The sequence below is a fragment of the Pezoporus wallicus genome, unplaced genomic scaffold (assembly GCF_028554395.1).
Source record: "Pezoporus wallicus isolate ANWC-B61680 ecotype Strahan unplaced genomic scaffold, APGP_CSIRO_Pwel_v1 contig_2025, whole genome shotgun sequence".
In the NCBI taxonomy this organism is placed as follows: domain Eukaryota; kingdom Metazoa; phylum Chordata; class Aves; order Psittaciformes; family Psittacidae; genus Pezoporus; species Pezoporus wallicus.
In genome coordinates this window covers 4,211,251-4,226,770 of record NW_026640253.1, presented here as the reverse complement: position 1 = coordinate 4,226,770, position 15,520 = coordinate 4,211,251, and the positions used below count along the sequence as shown (strand labels likewise).

Here is a 15,520-nt window from a genome sequence, read left to right as displayed (position 1 = left end):
TGCATATTGGAAAACTGTTGTTAGAGGTAGTGCTTAGTCATCCTTATAGCTGTTGAATGTGGTCTGTTAGACAAGAGAGTTACTCCACACCATCAGGTTTGGGGATACACTGTGAATATACCTTATCAAAAGTACAATCTGATAAATAATCCTATCTGTCTTTTTAGTGTATATGACTGATACAAATAAAGTAATACTGAATCATGGTAAGGTTGTGGCAGTAATCAGCCATCAGCAAGACATTTAAAAGAAATGGTTTGCACAGGACAGTAATATCTCTTCTATGACTTTGAAGAAAATCATAAACCTGCATTTGCAGTTAGTGCTTTGTGTTCCCTGAATTTATTAGTGATTGTTGGAGTACTAATGGCATTTAAGTCCTTTGGGTTTCCAGAGACTAATCTGCTTCCTTTTTCATGATTATTGGGTAGGTCGAAATAGAAGCTCTTCTATGGAAGGTTATGGTTGTATTATCAGACTAAATGCCTTGCTGATAAAGTTATTTTATAAGAGCAATTATCTGTATAATTATTTAAATAGAAAACTAAGTACATGCATAAATGTGTTTTATGGTATACTTTAAGAATTGGACCACCACTTTTTTTTTTTTTAAATGGGATACAAAAACTGTGTCTAGGTGGCACAGATGATACCGTCAAATAAATGTATCAAAGCTCTGAGACCAAAATGCATGTCACTAAAGGTATACCATATGTACCTGCTGAACTTCAGTCACTTCTGATTGAAGATGAACTATGTCTTTCCATAACTATATGCTTGAATGTAACCACAATATCAAAATCAGTTTGATACCTGACTGCACTTGTGTCTTGCATTCTTCTGGCAATTTGTGACTGATTAACAAGTCTGTTTACAGCTGAAGGATAAGTATGTTATGAAGTACTGTTATTTCAGTTCCGATGCAGTTATTATTGTCTTGTTTGTTGGTGTAAACACTGAACCTCAAATTATCAAAGAAAACAGGTTTTTAACTCTGAAATTTAATTCATATATCTGGCACTAGTAACAAATATCCTGCTGGTGAATTTTATTTGTTACATCTTTTGCCGTTAAAAAAAATAATAACAAGTTTAATAAAAAAAAAACAACACTTTTTTTTTTTGGGTGGAGGTTGGGGTCTATAAGCAGTTGGGAGGTTTGGTATTTTATTTTAAAGTACATGTTGTTGAGGAGTGTGCTTAAGAAAGTTCAAAAAGGTTAATGGGAAAGTGTCATTCAGTCTAAAACTATAATTGTTAAGGAATAAGACAGAAGACGATTTCTTGTAAATTATTTGGTATCTGTTTGGTTCAGTTAAAATATCTGACTATGAAGAACTACTGCGACATTTCACATACTTTCAGTATTTTAAATACTTTCGGTATTTAAAGAAACTTGGCAGTTGCTCTTTAAATACTTCTTTATTAAAATCAGCTTCTTTAACTTAATATTCTTTACGAATAGCATTGATAATAAGGCAATAAAAATTGAAGGTAAATAGTCCTGATGATTCAGAATCCCCTGTGCCAAAAATTATGATGCAAATTTGACTATGTGATTGAGGAAATGTTGGACTGCAATGAGTAAAAATAATTAACAGTGCCTATAATGGACCCGCTGATATGGGTCCAACACATTACTGTAAAGAAATGTAGAAAGTTATTGATATCAACAGGACACTTGAACTGCTTCATGTTAAGCATGTGCTAAGGTTTTTTTGGTCAGTGGGTGAATAAGGTCTCCATCCTATCTTGAAATTCATCACACTTTTTGTGAACTTAATGCACAAAGGCAGATTTCTATAAGTAGTTGTACTGATTTGAACTGAACTACTTGCATGTCTAAGGCAAGTATAATTTATTCACAAAGTTATTAGTTGTTGTGAGGAATGTACTGAAAGAGTGAAGAGATTTTAATAGGGATGAAAAGATGAAGATAAAGTTTTTTTATTAAAAAAAAAAAAGGTTGTTCTTTTTATAACTACTTTGAGCAAACTGTCCACTAAAAATAATGAACCACAATGACTAATAGCACATTAAATACTTTTGCTTATTTTTTTCAGTTAGTTAATGAAGACACTTTTTTAATAAGAAACTAGATTGAGCTCAAAAACTATTCTAAATATAATTTTATCTGTTGGATATTAGTTTGCTTTATCTGGAAAAAAAAATAACCAAAGCAATCTCTTCTGTGTTGAAAGATCACATCAGATAACAAGAAATAGATCTATTATTTATGCTATTAACACTGAAATAGTTTTCTTGAGGTGCAATATTTATTTTTCTGCTTTATCAAGACACGTTTATTGTTTTTCCTGCACAGCACAGGTGTTTTTAGTAAAAGGAATTTTAAAAGAGCACTATTTTTGTGTATCATATTTAAATTTGTACCATTGTAAGATTTTGCACAAGTGTGCTGGTATTGTACTGTATAGTATCATACTTGAGTTTTGAAATAAAAGTATGGTTTCAAAGTCCTTAATGTTGCTACTTTAAAGGTTTTTTTACATGCACTCTGTCTGCATATTAATGGCTGTCTTCTTATAAAATACATACTGCCTTGTCTATACTGCATAGTGTAGTGCCATGTTACACACACCAAAGATCTTGTTCTTAGTCATTCAGTTCTTCAGGAAAATTATGTAGACAAAGCAAGCAAACTCCTGTTTCAATAGAGAAAGTGTTTGTAAGCAGGGTCATTCCTGTCATACCCTAGAAAGATGAAAGAGGAAACTGAAATATCCTGGAGAGAGTTTAACTCCTGCTTCTGAGGGATGCTGTCTTTCACTGAGGAGATTGAACATGGGAAGCCACAAGGGAAATCTGTAACCCAAGAGACTGAATGAAAGGTTAGGATTCTTTGCTTTATCTTCTTGTAGGCTTGAGAGGTCTGGGAAGCCTGGGCTTTGTGGGGAGCTGAACGGCCATACCTGAGGGAAGGAGACAATGCTATTTATTCCCAGAAAGAATAGAAATGTCACTTCAGAATCTTTTCTGTTTAGCAGCCCTCATCAGCATTTTAAAACATGCTGACACGAGATGTTGGGAATTTTCCTTACAGGTTACTCTAAGTATTGAGGTCAATTACAGACTTGTACTGAATGTTTAATTATCTTTTTTCACCATTCAAGTTATGATGAAGACCTACAAACAGGTTAAAGACCTTTTGTACTGCTACAGTCTAGATAGCTGATTCTTCCACAGAGTTTTGGAACAGCTGAAATATAAAAACGGAGAAACTGGCACAAAAAAAAAAAGAAAAGTTTGTTTTAGTATCACTTCATCATCCTGAAATTCTTTTCTCCCTCTCCTAATCTGTAGTTTGCTCTTACAAATCCACAGGAAGGAGCTTCTATTTTTGTTTGGTATTATGAAGGTGTTTATCTCATTTTTGCAGCTAAAAAGCCTACTAAACACCAATAGCATGGACAGAATTTGACTAGAGAAACTTTGCAACAGTAAGGATAATAGGCAAAAAAGTGTTAAAACATGGTAGGACCCAGCTTTTGATTTCATGGTAGAAATACTTAGCAGTTCAAGGTAAGCATGGAAATGGTAAGATTGTTTAATGTTCTCAATGTTTTACAGACACCACCTAGTAGTTTATGACAGCCACAGAATAACTATTAGTTTCTGTTCCTATATTGTAAATGCAAGTGAATCCACTTAGAACTTGCTTCAATGAGTTCAAGTCTGATTACAGTATTTCAGATTGCCATCACTTTGCAGAGGCAGGTAAGTACAACACAATGAAGGAGTGACTAGAAATTGGAGCAAGAAATTTGTCTTAAGACCTCAAGGAGCTTTATCACCAATCAGTTCCAAACTGCAGCCCAAACACAATCCAATTTTCATTTATTATTGCTCAAGGAGACATCATTTCATTAATCTACAGCATTCTCCACTGGTCCCTGTAGATGCCTGTCTAGGTTATTAGTATACCCATAACCATATTATATGCTGCTCTAAGAGATTGGGTATGTGCCCATATAAAAACTGTCTTGATATATGAAGCAGAAACTTTCCACAGTGCAAACCACAGTTTAAAGAGGTAGCTACTGTTACACTTGTGTTCACAGGACCTTGAAAACTGTCTGGGGATATAGGACCTCTAGACTGTATCACAATGTAAGCATGATGTAACAAAATCATCCTGTTGCAAAAAAAAGGCTCATACCGTTCTGAACTGTGTAAGCAAGTAAACTAATTTATTAATCAGTACTTGGCATTGGCAAGGCCTCAGCTAGAGAGAAGGAGTGAGCAAGCTGTGGTTTCTTAGCTGAAAGAAAAGGGGGAGTGGAGGCATAACTATTTATGCCTCTTCACTCACTTTACCTTTTAATAGTAGAGTGAAGCACTGGAATAGAGCGTTTGAGGACACATTAGGAATTTGACACTGGAAGTCTTTAAAAACAGGTTAAACAAACATCTGTCAGGAATAACATAAATACAGCTGATCCTACTGACAGTAAAGAGAGCTAACTGATCTCTTGAGCTACATTCCCACTCTTTGTTGGAATCTCTGCAAAAAAAAAAAAACAAACACCTCTGAGTTTCTTTGCTAAGACTTCCTGAAGGTTTTCCATCACAGCTATAAGGATCATCTGTATTTTGCATGAGGCTATTGGAATCCCTATTTGTTTCAACTTCACAAAAGGCAGCAGGAACCCCATTTATGGTAGTGTATCTCCAAATCTGTTAAATACTAGATATCATATTATCTCTGTGTTACGGTACCTATTTTTGCATTGGAAGTCTAATGTAAAGGAATGCATCAAGACGTGTAGGATATGGGGAACGGTTGCCGTTTCAATTCCAAAAGAAAACTCGTGCCTGGCATGCTGTGATACAATAGGGAATTTGTTTTATTTACCAGATGAATAGACAACATGAGTAATGAGCTGTTACTCAGTAAAACAGGAAAAAATAGCAAAAAAAAAAAGTTCTTTCGAAGTGTTTACTGACTTAGCAGTCTAACAGTCTTATCTCCCTTCCTCAGCTGTGTTTTCTGAGTCAGCAGTAGTTAAATTTTCCAGCAAGCCCTACATGAAAGAAAGTGTAAAGGGTGATTAGGGATTTCCACTAAGTGACCTCACCTTTGAGTGGGATGGTCAACACATTTGCTCTGACATTCTTTTCACAAAGCGTGCGGTGACAGCTAAAGTCATCTCAAAAGTGATCTGACAGCATCAATACCTTAGCTTTTCTTAGCAGATGAGACAAATCACCTTGAATTTCTTAATTTTTTGAGTTGGTGACAATGGCAACTTATTTTGGAGTTACCTCTGCAGTATTTTTCGTCTGGGTTACAACATTCATGGCACAAAATTACTTTATAACAGGTATGTAAAGTTCCACTTTTCAGTCTCCTAGTTGAACAGTAAAGTACTTGGAAAAAAGTAACTAGGTTTGCAGACAAAAATGGTGGGGAAAGAGTGTGTGTAAACTTGTTTCTGGCATAGGAAACCACAGGGTTTTGAGAATACAGTGCAATGAAAACTACTCTAGCATATAGGGGAACTTTCATTGTTAGTCTGATTTAATTACAGTCTAAATGGTGTAGCATTATGGGATAAATGCTACAGAACTGCTTGTTTTAAAGATTTGGTATTGCATTGAGGATTAAGTTCTGATCTACTGAAATGTGATTTTATTTTGTATTACTTAAAATACAAGAGCAAACAGTTTTGTACAATCCTCAAAGAGCAAAACATGCATGAAACTAATTGTGTGTGTCTCTGCCAAAATGCCATCTTTAAAGCAAAGCGCTTTTCTCCAATTTAGCAACATCCTGATACTGTCTTGACTTGCAAGATTAAAGGAAACATGTGGCAGGGATCTTGCTGTTCATCTCCAGACCAGTCACGCCTGTCTCTGGTTAATACAGTACAAAAGTTCCTATGTTGTCTAAACTATCTGTTTGAAAACATAGGGAATAGCCAACATCAACTTTATCACACAGTTCTTAGACAACCCTCAAACATTATTATATAAACCTTTTTTTTTTTTTTTCCAATCAGGGCCATATAATACTCCTTTCTTCTATATGTTAGTAAAATTTGAATGTCTTCTCCTTCAGACTTCATAATTAATACAATCTATTCTAACTGCAGAGGCTACTAGGGTATCTTCAGATAACTCAGTGTACATCAGATGTTTCCAGATACTTCACTGTAATTTACAAGGAGTAAATGCTTGTTCTACCAGTGTAAAAGGGCATACACCATTGTTGCAGACAATTTATTTTCTGATCTGCTAAAAGGCTTCTGAAGGAAACCTGGACTGAGAGAATTAGATGGTCGAGTCTTATTGCTTCTAGTCTTATCTCCAGGATGGACCTTCTGGATGATCTCTGTATTTGATTCATTGTCTTGCTCTCTCTGGGGCTGCCAGTGAAACCTGCCACTGTCACCACTGTTCAGGTACTATGGGACTATGCCGTGGTCAGTGATGTGTGCACTGTGCTGTGGTCACCTTCAGCTCCTGACTCCTCTTTCCTTGTGGGACAGCCTCATTCTTGCTGCTCCCTGACATCAGCAGCGAAAGGAAAGCCTCTAACAAAGGAGAGTGAAGGCCTGGTGCAAGACAAAAGTGACAGAAACAACAGCTTCCCCCAAAAAAGCAAGAAGAGAAATAATGCACAACAGAGCCAATACCCAGAGCTTACAAAAATTACCTTTCTTCCTGTCCTATGACAACTTTGTCATCTTGTGAGATTCTTTCCACCTTCCTCAGTAAAGCTTATTTTTCACACAAGATCAAAATACTGACGAGAATGTCCTGTTATTTCTAGGTTAATTAAAAGGAGCAAAGCTTAAAATATATCTGTGTTCAGTCTGTGGACCAAAAAGGATAATATGCTTCTCAAGGATTAGTCTGTCTCTCATACAATCTCATATAACAGAGTTCAGGTGTGATTTAAGAAGAAATATAAAGACTTGAAGAGGCTGTTGTTCTCTTTCTGGACTTTTTTTTCACATTGTAAACCCACCTAGAATTTAGATTGAAATTGGTTAACTTTTACAAGACATTTATTTCACTGTTTTGTTTTAAAAAGGCTTAGCAAAGGTCAAGGTCAGTTTTGGTCCATTTCCTATACAGTCTCTTTTCTTAATCTCTTAAGATTTAATTTTATGGTACTAAAGTTTTATATTATGCTATGTAATAATGCAGTTATTATGTATCATGCAATTATCTTGTAAAAATATTTGTATATGTTTGACTAAACGCTGCAACAGTTTACAAGTATCTAGGGAACTTTCTTAGGTTTCAGGAAATTCCATTCACTCAGCTGCTCAGCTTTATTTGAAATTTGTAAAGTTGGTCATTGAGAAACTTCCTTTCTCAACATTACATTTTTTAATAGCTATATTGAGTCAAATCTGAAGGTAGGAAAATAACTAAGTGATAAGAAGGAAGTTTGAGCATGAAAAGGAGTAATTAAGCATAAACCCTACAGGAGGAGTGGGGTCTTGGAAACTAAGAAAGAGAAATTGTGGGATGTGCCCCAGCAGCTAAGACAGGAAATTATTCAAGAAAACAGAAATTATTCTCATGAGGACTGGGAGAGTTGACTGTTAGCAAGAAGGAATCAAGAAAACACTGGAACACCTAGAATAGAATAGACTATTTCAGCTGGAAGTGATCTACCATGATCATCTAGTCCACCTGCTTGACCAATTGATGGCTGAACAAGTTAGAGCATGTTAAGGGCATTGTCCAAAAAGCCTCTTAAGCACTGACAGGCCTGGCACACTAACCATCTCTTTATGAAGGCTGATCCAGTGTTTGACCTCACTGCACAAGACTACTTTGGCCATAATGAAGAGTTGCAGGAGAACATTCACAAAGACAGGCAAACTGAAAGGAAGAAATCTGATAGTGTAAGGACGATTCACACTGGGACTATCTGGGTAGACTTGAGCTCCCTGATACCTAAAGACCCATCTTCATTGTGCAATGTGGCTTCTCTGCATCCTTATGCAGGATGTTTGGGCTTGTCTTATGTTCAAGTTGGGGCTGGATGCAGCCATGATTTGGCTATGGGGGCGTTCAAGTGTTCAGTGGCTCATCTGCCATGTGATGACCTACACATTGCCCGGAAGTGTTAATGGGAGGCCACAGCCTTCATCACTGCTGAAATAAATCCACCTAACAATTCAATGATTGCTCTTCCAAAAATTTAACTCCAATCAAACTGAGTGTAAGGACAGTAGAGATGCATCTCTCACCAGAAACCATTTCCAATCCTACCACACTCCATGGGAGCAGGAGTGAAATGCTTGTCTTACTTGGAGCACTCCACACAAGCTTAGTCATCTTTCCATCCCCTTCTCATCATGGGAGTGGCTTGGCTGCTAGTTCATCTTTTAATTCATAAAATTCAATTTAACCTCTGTTGCTAAGAAGTCATGTGGTGAATCTGCAGGCATCGCTTCATCCCGCCTTGAGGGATTGTGGATTGCCTGTATTGTGATGCATAGATTTTTATGAATTATTCATTAGTGTACATAAGTGTGCACACAGTCTGAAAAGCATATTGAGCAAGGAAGTAACGTCTGTGACTGTTGGCTATCTAAAATGTTTGCAATTAAATGTTGAAATGTTTTGTATAATGTGACAATTACTGTATGTAACTAAAAAAAAAAATAAATGTCTGTTTCCAGTATATGCTTCTGGTGAAATCTGGAGGCAAAAGAATAATATCCTTTCTCCTTGGTGTGTCCAATCCTGAATTCTATCCTATGTCCTTAGCACAGACTAAGAAAGTAGAGAGCAGGTGTAATCAGATCTAAGGTCTGCATTTCCTGGTGCACATGTCAGGAACAGTGTGCCAGCTGTGGCTATCTAAAAAAGCTGGATGAACTGCCTATGGAGGAAAAATGGGGAAAACGGTCATAAATTCACTTAGCCTGCCCCCTATTTTCCTGCTGCCTGCCAAGCTTTCAGTAAATTAAACACTTTACAGTGACTGCAGGGTGGAAGCATCATGCTAGCTAGGAAGAAAAAAAAAAAGTTTAGGAGCCATAAGGAACATAACAAATAAATCTTTATAGGTGTATTTTCTTATTGGCACGTTAATTACATGAAAAATCACATATAATATCTTTGACAGAACTCATACTGGTAGGAGTGGTGTACTGAGAATCAACGCTGCAGTGCAACTGTTAGTGTCATCATTTTAATTAAAAAAGGAAAAAAAAGCAAAAAAAAACCCTTGTATGGTATGATTACTCCTTCCATTTTGCATGTATATGTGTGACAAATAAGAGTGCCTTTAGTAAGAAACCGACACCAGGTAATGACTCAAATGCCAACTGTTTATGCCTTTAGTCTAATGACTGCCAAACCTCTTTAAACTCTAGATTATTGTGTTAATATGTTCTAAGGTATGTCTTCTTTTGCTAGAAATTTGTTTTCTACTATCCTCAAGCTAGAAACTTTTAACAGTGTTCAATTCAGTTTATCATGATCTTAAATTCTTCAGGAGGAATAAATGTTAATATTCAGATACTAACCTTGAATATTTATGTCTAAATTACAGGTTCCATTCTTTCACCTTGCAGGATCAGAGGTGTAGGAATTTATCTTGAGGAAAAAGTGAATTTCTCAGAAGCAAGTAATGCATGTAATCAACTGAATCTACAATTGGCAAGTAGAGATCAGGTTGAAAATGCTCTGAAACATGGCTTTGAAACATGCAGGTATATGACATTTGTTAGTGTCTTGTTACCTTTAGTGAACACCTTTACACACATCTGAGGCTGGAGATAAATCTAATATTTAAAGGACTGGTATTTTCATTGTAGCTATGGATGGGTGAAAGATGGATTGGTTGTCATTCCTCGAATAACATCCAACAAGAAATGTGGCAAGGGCAATGTTGGACTAGTGCGATGGTATGCTGAACCCTTCAAAACATTTATGGTTTACTGCTTCAACTCCTCAGGTATGTGAGCATGACAACTACATTTTTTGTGTTTTGGTCTGGGTTTCATTATTTTTTAGTATCTGTATGAAAAAATCATAACGAGTTCCTACAATCTGTTGGCACTTCCCCCCCCAGTCTTAAATGTTGCCAAGCTGTACTTAGCTCCGTAGCTTTAAAGAAATACAAAACAGTCACTTCAGTTAATCCCAATTAATAATACGGTGCTGCCATGAAAGCTCCTGAAGAAGAGTTGCTTTTATCATTCTGTAATGTCAAGACAATGCTCTCAGTAAGTTTTGATTATTTACACACATGTATTTGAAGGACAGTAAATCAAATCTTTATCCAGGGTGTCTGTGTGTGGTGTGTGTTTTCTTGCAAAAAGACCAAGAGTGGGGTACTTCAGGAAAAACTGACTGTTTTATGATTAAAGGAAATTTATCCATTAAACTAAATTAAAATATAAGGTAGAACAGCCAAGAGACCACAGAACTAGATTTCCAATCTATTGTCGGTAAAGTCAAACAGCTTCCTTTAATAAGCATCATCCCATGTGTGAAAAGACCCGTCCTTCCCCCTCATTCTTGACTGTCTATTCCCTGATTGAAGACACAACAATGGAACTTGGGCTTTGATACAAGTGAGATCTTCTCAGCACAACAGATCAGTATTTTGCTTAATGACTTGTGTAGTATTAACTGAAAAGTAGTATTTAACTAGCGGCATTGTGTTCCTGCTGGTGTACCATATCTATGGTTATTACGTAACAACTATCCCAGTAATTAGACCATATACAAAGGTTCAGTCAATTATTTCTTATCAGTCCCTAGACCTTGTCAATGACTTCTAGATGACAAGAGCAAGACATTATGTACAAAATCCTGAAATTTTTCAGGAAAGATATGTGAACAAGAGCTGGAAAGAGCAGGAGAAAGATAGATACACAAGATATACTCATGCAAATATATAAAGATCTAAGTGTCTAGTGACTGTGAACACTGGAGCTTATGAGACTGAGGATAAAGCTTTTAGGGAAAAGGCCATGCCTCCCGCACTGTGACTTTTTTCATGATCCTGGGCCCCTTTTGTGAATGAAGGTAGGTAATATAATTAGTTGGCTTATTAAGTGACTGCTGACAAGAAAGCACTGCAGAGAAAGCACTGTTAAATACTGACTTATCACCTGACCTGTAAAGTTAAAACTTACATGATTAGGCTAACTTAGTTTTTCTCTATAGAAAGTCCACAGCTTTTATTGATAAATGCACAGGTGAATTAGTACTATGGCAACATCCTCTAAAAGAAGCTGCTCCTGTTGTTATTTTTTCTGTTCCTATGCAATATGGTGTTTCAGTGTATTAAATACGTGTCATTCTGCATCAGAAATGTCGGGTAGGTTGGCTAATGTTAAGGAGGTAGCAAGTAATTCCAAATTATTTGCTTTGTTTACTATCACAGTATGTGAGGAAAGTTAAGCTTGCTGAATGGTTAGAAAATAATGTATATTTAACATCAGGTTTATTCTGCACTTTATCTTATTTGCCTAACTGTTGCCTGTTCTAGGCATTTCTTACCAAAAAATATTTGGCAGAAGCTTTTTCTGTCAATTTTTCTTCATGCCAAAGAAATGCCAAAATCACTGGAAAACTATAGTGGAAAAAGTAAAAAGCCATTTAGCTATTTATCCTGTGAATGTAACTGCGTCATCAGGCTTCCCGTGGGGATTCATTTGGAGAAGAGTACATACATCATTTCCCTGTTATTTATGTTGTAATCTGCTTGTTACTTCAGTGAAATTTTTATAGCTTTACAGAATATAGAAAACTTCACATTTTCACATGAGCCTGATTCAGAACTCAGCTTTTTAATTTACATGTAAAAGTCCACTTGCACCCATATTTTTACATAGACAACATCTGCATCATTTAAATGACTGAATTTCAGAATGTGCCTGAAGTTTGTTTCTTTATAGCCCCTATTAGAATTGTGTCACTTTTTTATTGCACGCTGGTGCCTGGTTTACCTGGAAGTTGTATTGGCTACTTTTCTTTCCATTAAATCGTAGTTTTCCAAGTATCAAGAGTGCATGCATATACTTTGAACATACATGTAATACAATAGAAATATTTTTTAATCTTAGATCTGTAGGTAAGGCTCCTGCTCTGCGGGATGTCATCCTGTTGTTTTTATATGCGTTACTATTCTAAGTACTGTTATAAGAAACCTTGTTCTTGGTATGCATTTACAAAATGCACACTGCAAATGCTCAGAAAAGCATTTAAGTATATGAGCAATTATAAAAGGTAGGTAATCTGGGTTGTAGCCACATGTTTGAAATAGGTGTGCCTGATTTGGGTAAGGCTTTTGTGAATAAACAATAATTTTCAGAAGGGAATGACTGAGGAACACTTTCAATAAACGTGTACAGTAAGTACAAAACTAACAACCAACACAACTCCTACATATTTCTTTTCCCTGCTGCAGATGTTCAGATTAATTCATGTATACCAGATCCAACTACAACCATTCTACCTTCATCAAGCGCACCAACAGATTTAACTGCATCTTCAGGCTCTGATTTGACTGAGAACATCACAGCAGTGCCCAATGTGACTGAGTCAGAACAAACCCTGAAAAATATAAAATTTCGTGTAATATGTATAACTGAAACTATATTGCCAACCGAGGGGACTACTACAAAAATGCCAGAGGAATACTCACCAATTGATTCTCCTAATTATACTTCCCATGCTGCTTTTAAGAACGATGCTGTTGTCTTTGGAGGTAAAGGCTGTTGATGGTAACTGTTTAATTAGAAGGGCTACTTACATAGATGTTAGTAGTAAAACTGTTTACTGTTATTTTTTTTGCTACTCCAGCATCCACAGAATATGAGTGTCAGGGTTTTGCAAAAGCAAAGCTTGTAAGACAGAGGATCTTTAAATAATTTAAAAGTAGAAGTAAGATCTTATCTTAAACTTTTTGTTAATCTTTTAATATGAAATAGTGGAAGCTTATTCTGCTTAATGGGATTTGGGATGAATACACTTCTGAGAAATGGATTAGCAAACACCATGTGCTCAGAGTACTAAGGGAAAACTCAGCAGGCTCTTAAAAAGCAGAAGAAGACAAGAAAGTTTTAAGAACTGCTGTTCTCCAGATATGGAGGTGTTCTTGAGATATGAGCTGTGAATAAGTAATTCTAATATACAACCACTGAGAAATGGACTATGTATGAGAAAAAGCATTATAACTGTAAGGACAGTTAATCACAAAAATGTGTTCTCTGGCCAAGTTGTAAAAACCCTCCAATGAGCAGGTTAGACAAACATCTGTCAGGGATTACCTAAATATCTGTCAGGGATTACCTAAATACCTGGTTTTAGTCTTTTGAAGAAAATGAGCTGTAGTATAACTAACCTTGTGAGATTCCTAATGCCTCTATTATTGAGTTGATGTTTATGTACTTCTTACTCTAGACTGTTTTTAGAAGAATCTGGATTTGCGCTCATGAGCCTTTAGAAAGTCAGAATTAAGTACATATAAAAACTCTGTACTTACCCCACTTTTATCTCCAGGTATCCCTACTGCACTTCTTGTACTGGCAGTCATCTTCTTCATTATCTCAGTTGTTCTAGCAGTCTGCTATATCAAAAAGTAAGTACTTTTTTTTCTCTTGGACTGACAACCTAGAGTACAACCAGCAAACATTTTAAATATACAGCTAAAGAGCAGAGAATTAATGGTAGTAACAGTTTAGCACAAAGAACAAAATCTTAAACCCTGCTGTTATGCAGATAAAGTTTATTGTTGCTGTTGCCATTCCCTGCCTTAGCAAAGGAACCAAAGACAAATATTGCCTATTTTTGATTAGTAAATCATACCTAGCGTGAAACATTTCCAAGTGTGCCAAATAGTAACACTGAAGTGTCCATCTGTTTGTATACAGGTCTGTTTATGCAGTTTTCTTCTTGTTTCTTTCTATGTCCGACTTGAGGTAGAAGTTTTTATTCTTGGACTATGATTGTGTCCAGTAAAAAAAAATAGAGCTCATTTATCAAGTGGAAAGATTTTCAACACAGTGCATCACTAAATCGTATCAGAAAGCTGTGTGCATTTCTCACATCCCAGCGCAGATAGCTTTATTGTTACGTACCATGAATCCTGAATATACATCGTCTGTTTTTTAAAAAAATACAAAAATATTGCTTTAAAAGCACGCTGCTTGAGAAAGCACAATGATCTAGCATCCCACTATTTTCTGTGGGACTTTTGCTTCAGTATGGCAAAGGAAGTTCATTCTAGGTATTTTTCACTTTATTTCTTGAGTGATACTATCAAACTATGCAAGTGTTTCTGCTTTATTATCCTTTTTTTCTACTCAAAGGTACAAGAAAACCTTCCCATTTTCAAACAAGAATCAGCAAAAAGAAACAGTTGAAACAACTGCTCTTAAAGAGGCTAAGTCAAATGACAAAGCTGCTGAGAAGGAAACGAAGAATGGTAAAAGTACAGAAGAGTCTAAAACCAAGCCTGAGGCCACAGTACAATGTCTAGAAGCAGAAGTTTAAGTGGAAGAATGTACACTGCTTGACAGAAACACAAAACGAAGTGCACTGAACTTCACAGTGCTTTTCAACATGGGTGATTGTAAATACTCATGAATATTTTCTCTATGTTAACATATGAAAACCTAGGGTTTTTTTTATAATTCCATCTTTATCTATAAATACTGTTGCAGAAGAATATGGAATATTATTTACTTGAAATAAAATATCCATGATGCAGCTCATTTTTCATCTTTAATAAAGAAGTAGTTAGGAATGTGATATTAGTGACATGCAGTGTGTTAACTATTTGCACAGAATTCAGTTCAACATGTAATGAAAAGCGTTATTTTTGTCTGGCTGGAAGATCTCTGCTAACTTAATGTTGATTATCTTATTTCCATTAAGTAGCTGCTTATCTTTTTTAAAAAGTCTGTTTACAAATAGAAGAAATAAGTCTGTTTACAAGTGAGTAAAAATATCAAACAACCCACCGACTGTCATGCAAATACCCAAGGAAGGATACAAAGATGCCAATGTCTATAGAGCACTGTATAACTTTCTTGGGTATCTTCATCACATCATAATTCAATGTTTTATTTATTAAAACCTGTATCATTCTTCTGCATCAGATATTTGATGGGGGGGAACCTTAACTGTAACTCAACAGTTATATTTAAGATCTTTTATGTAGATTTAAGTGGGGCTTTCATAATAAAGATCTCTGGTGGTATGGGACATTTACAGTACTTCATAAAAAAATAAAGTACAGTAGATACATTTGTCTGAAAAGTTTATTCTTATTAAAACTGTCTCACAATAAAAAGAGCTCAGATAACCTTAATGTTACAGAAATAATTAGTTGTTATAAAAGAACAATACTAGTAATTTTTCATTTTTTTTTTAATAAATGGTTTGGATAATTTATTTCTGTATGTGAAGAAGGTTATTATGGGAAAGAAAGTTTCTTTTTAGATCCAGCAGCCTGAAAAACATAGTCTTAAATAAAATAGTAATAGAACTGCTCACCTATATTGTGTTTT

The 15,520-nt window shown here is 35.7% G+C and overlaps 1 protein-coding gene across 1 annotated transcript; it reads left to right on the top strand.

Moving 5' to 3' along the window:
- The first annotated feature begins 4,790 nt into the window (after positions 1-4,790).
- LYVE1 (lymphatic vessel endothelial hyaluronan receptor 1) lies at positions 4,791-15,503 on the top strand. The gene is made up of 6 exons (XM_057418229.1): positions 4,791-5,341; positions 9,544-9,703; positions 9,809-9,948; positions 12,415-12,714; positions 13,509-13,587; positions 14,318-15,503. Exons 1-6 carry the CDS (start codon positions 5,260-5,262, stop codon positions 14,499-14,501), a joined length of 945 nt encoding a protein of 314 aa, XP_057274212.1. The 5' UTR covers positions 4,791-5,259; the 3' UTR covers positions 14,502-15,503.
- Positions 15,504-15,520: the final 17 nt, after the last annotated feature.

Bases quoted from the DNA above. Each gene is read 5' to 3' on its own strand.
- LYVE1 (XM_057418229.1), top strand. From the start codon at position 5,260: ATGGCAACTTATTTTGGAGTTACCTCTGCAGTATTTTTCGTCTGGGTT. The intron at 9,949-12,414 runs GTATGTGAGCAT...TCCCTGCTGCAG, and splicing joins TTACTGCTTCAACTCCTCAG to ATGTTCAGATTAATTCATGT. The intron at 12,715-13,508 runs GTAAAGGCTGTT...TTTTATCTCCAG, and splicing joins CGATGCTGTTGTCTTTGGAG to GTATCCCTACTGCACTTCTT.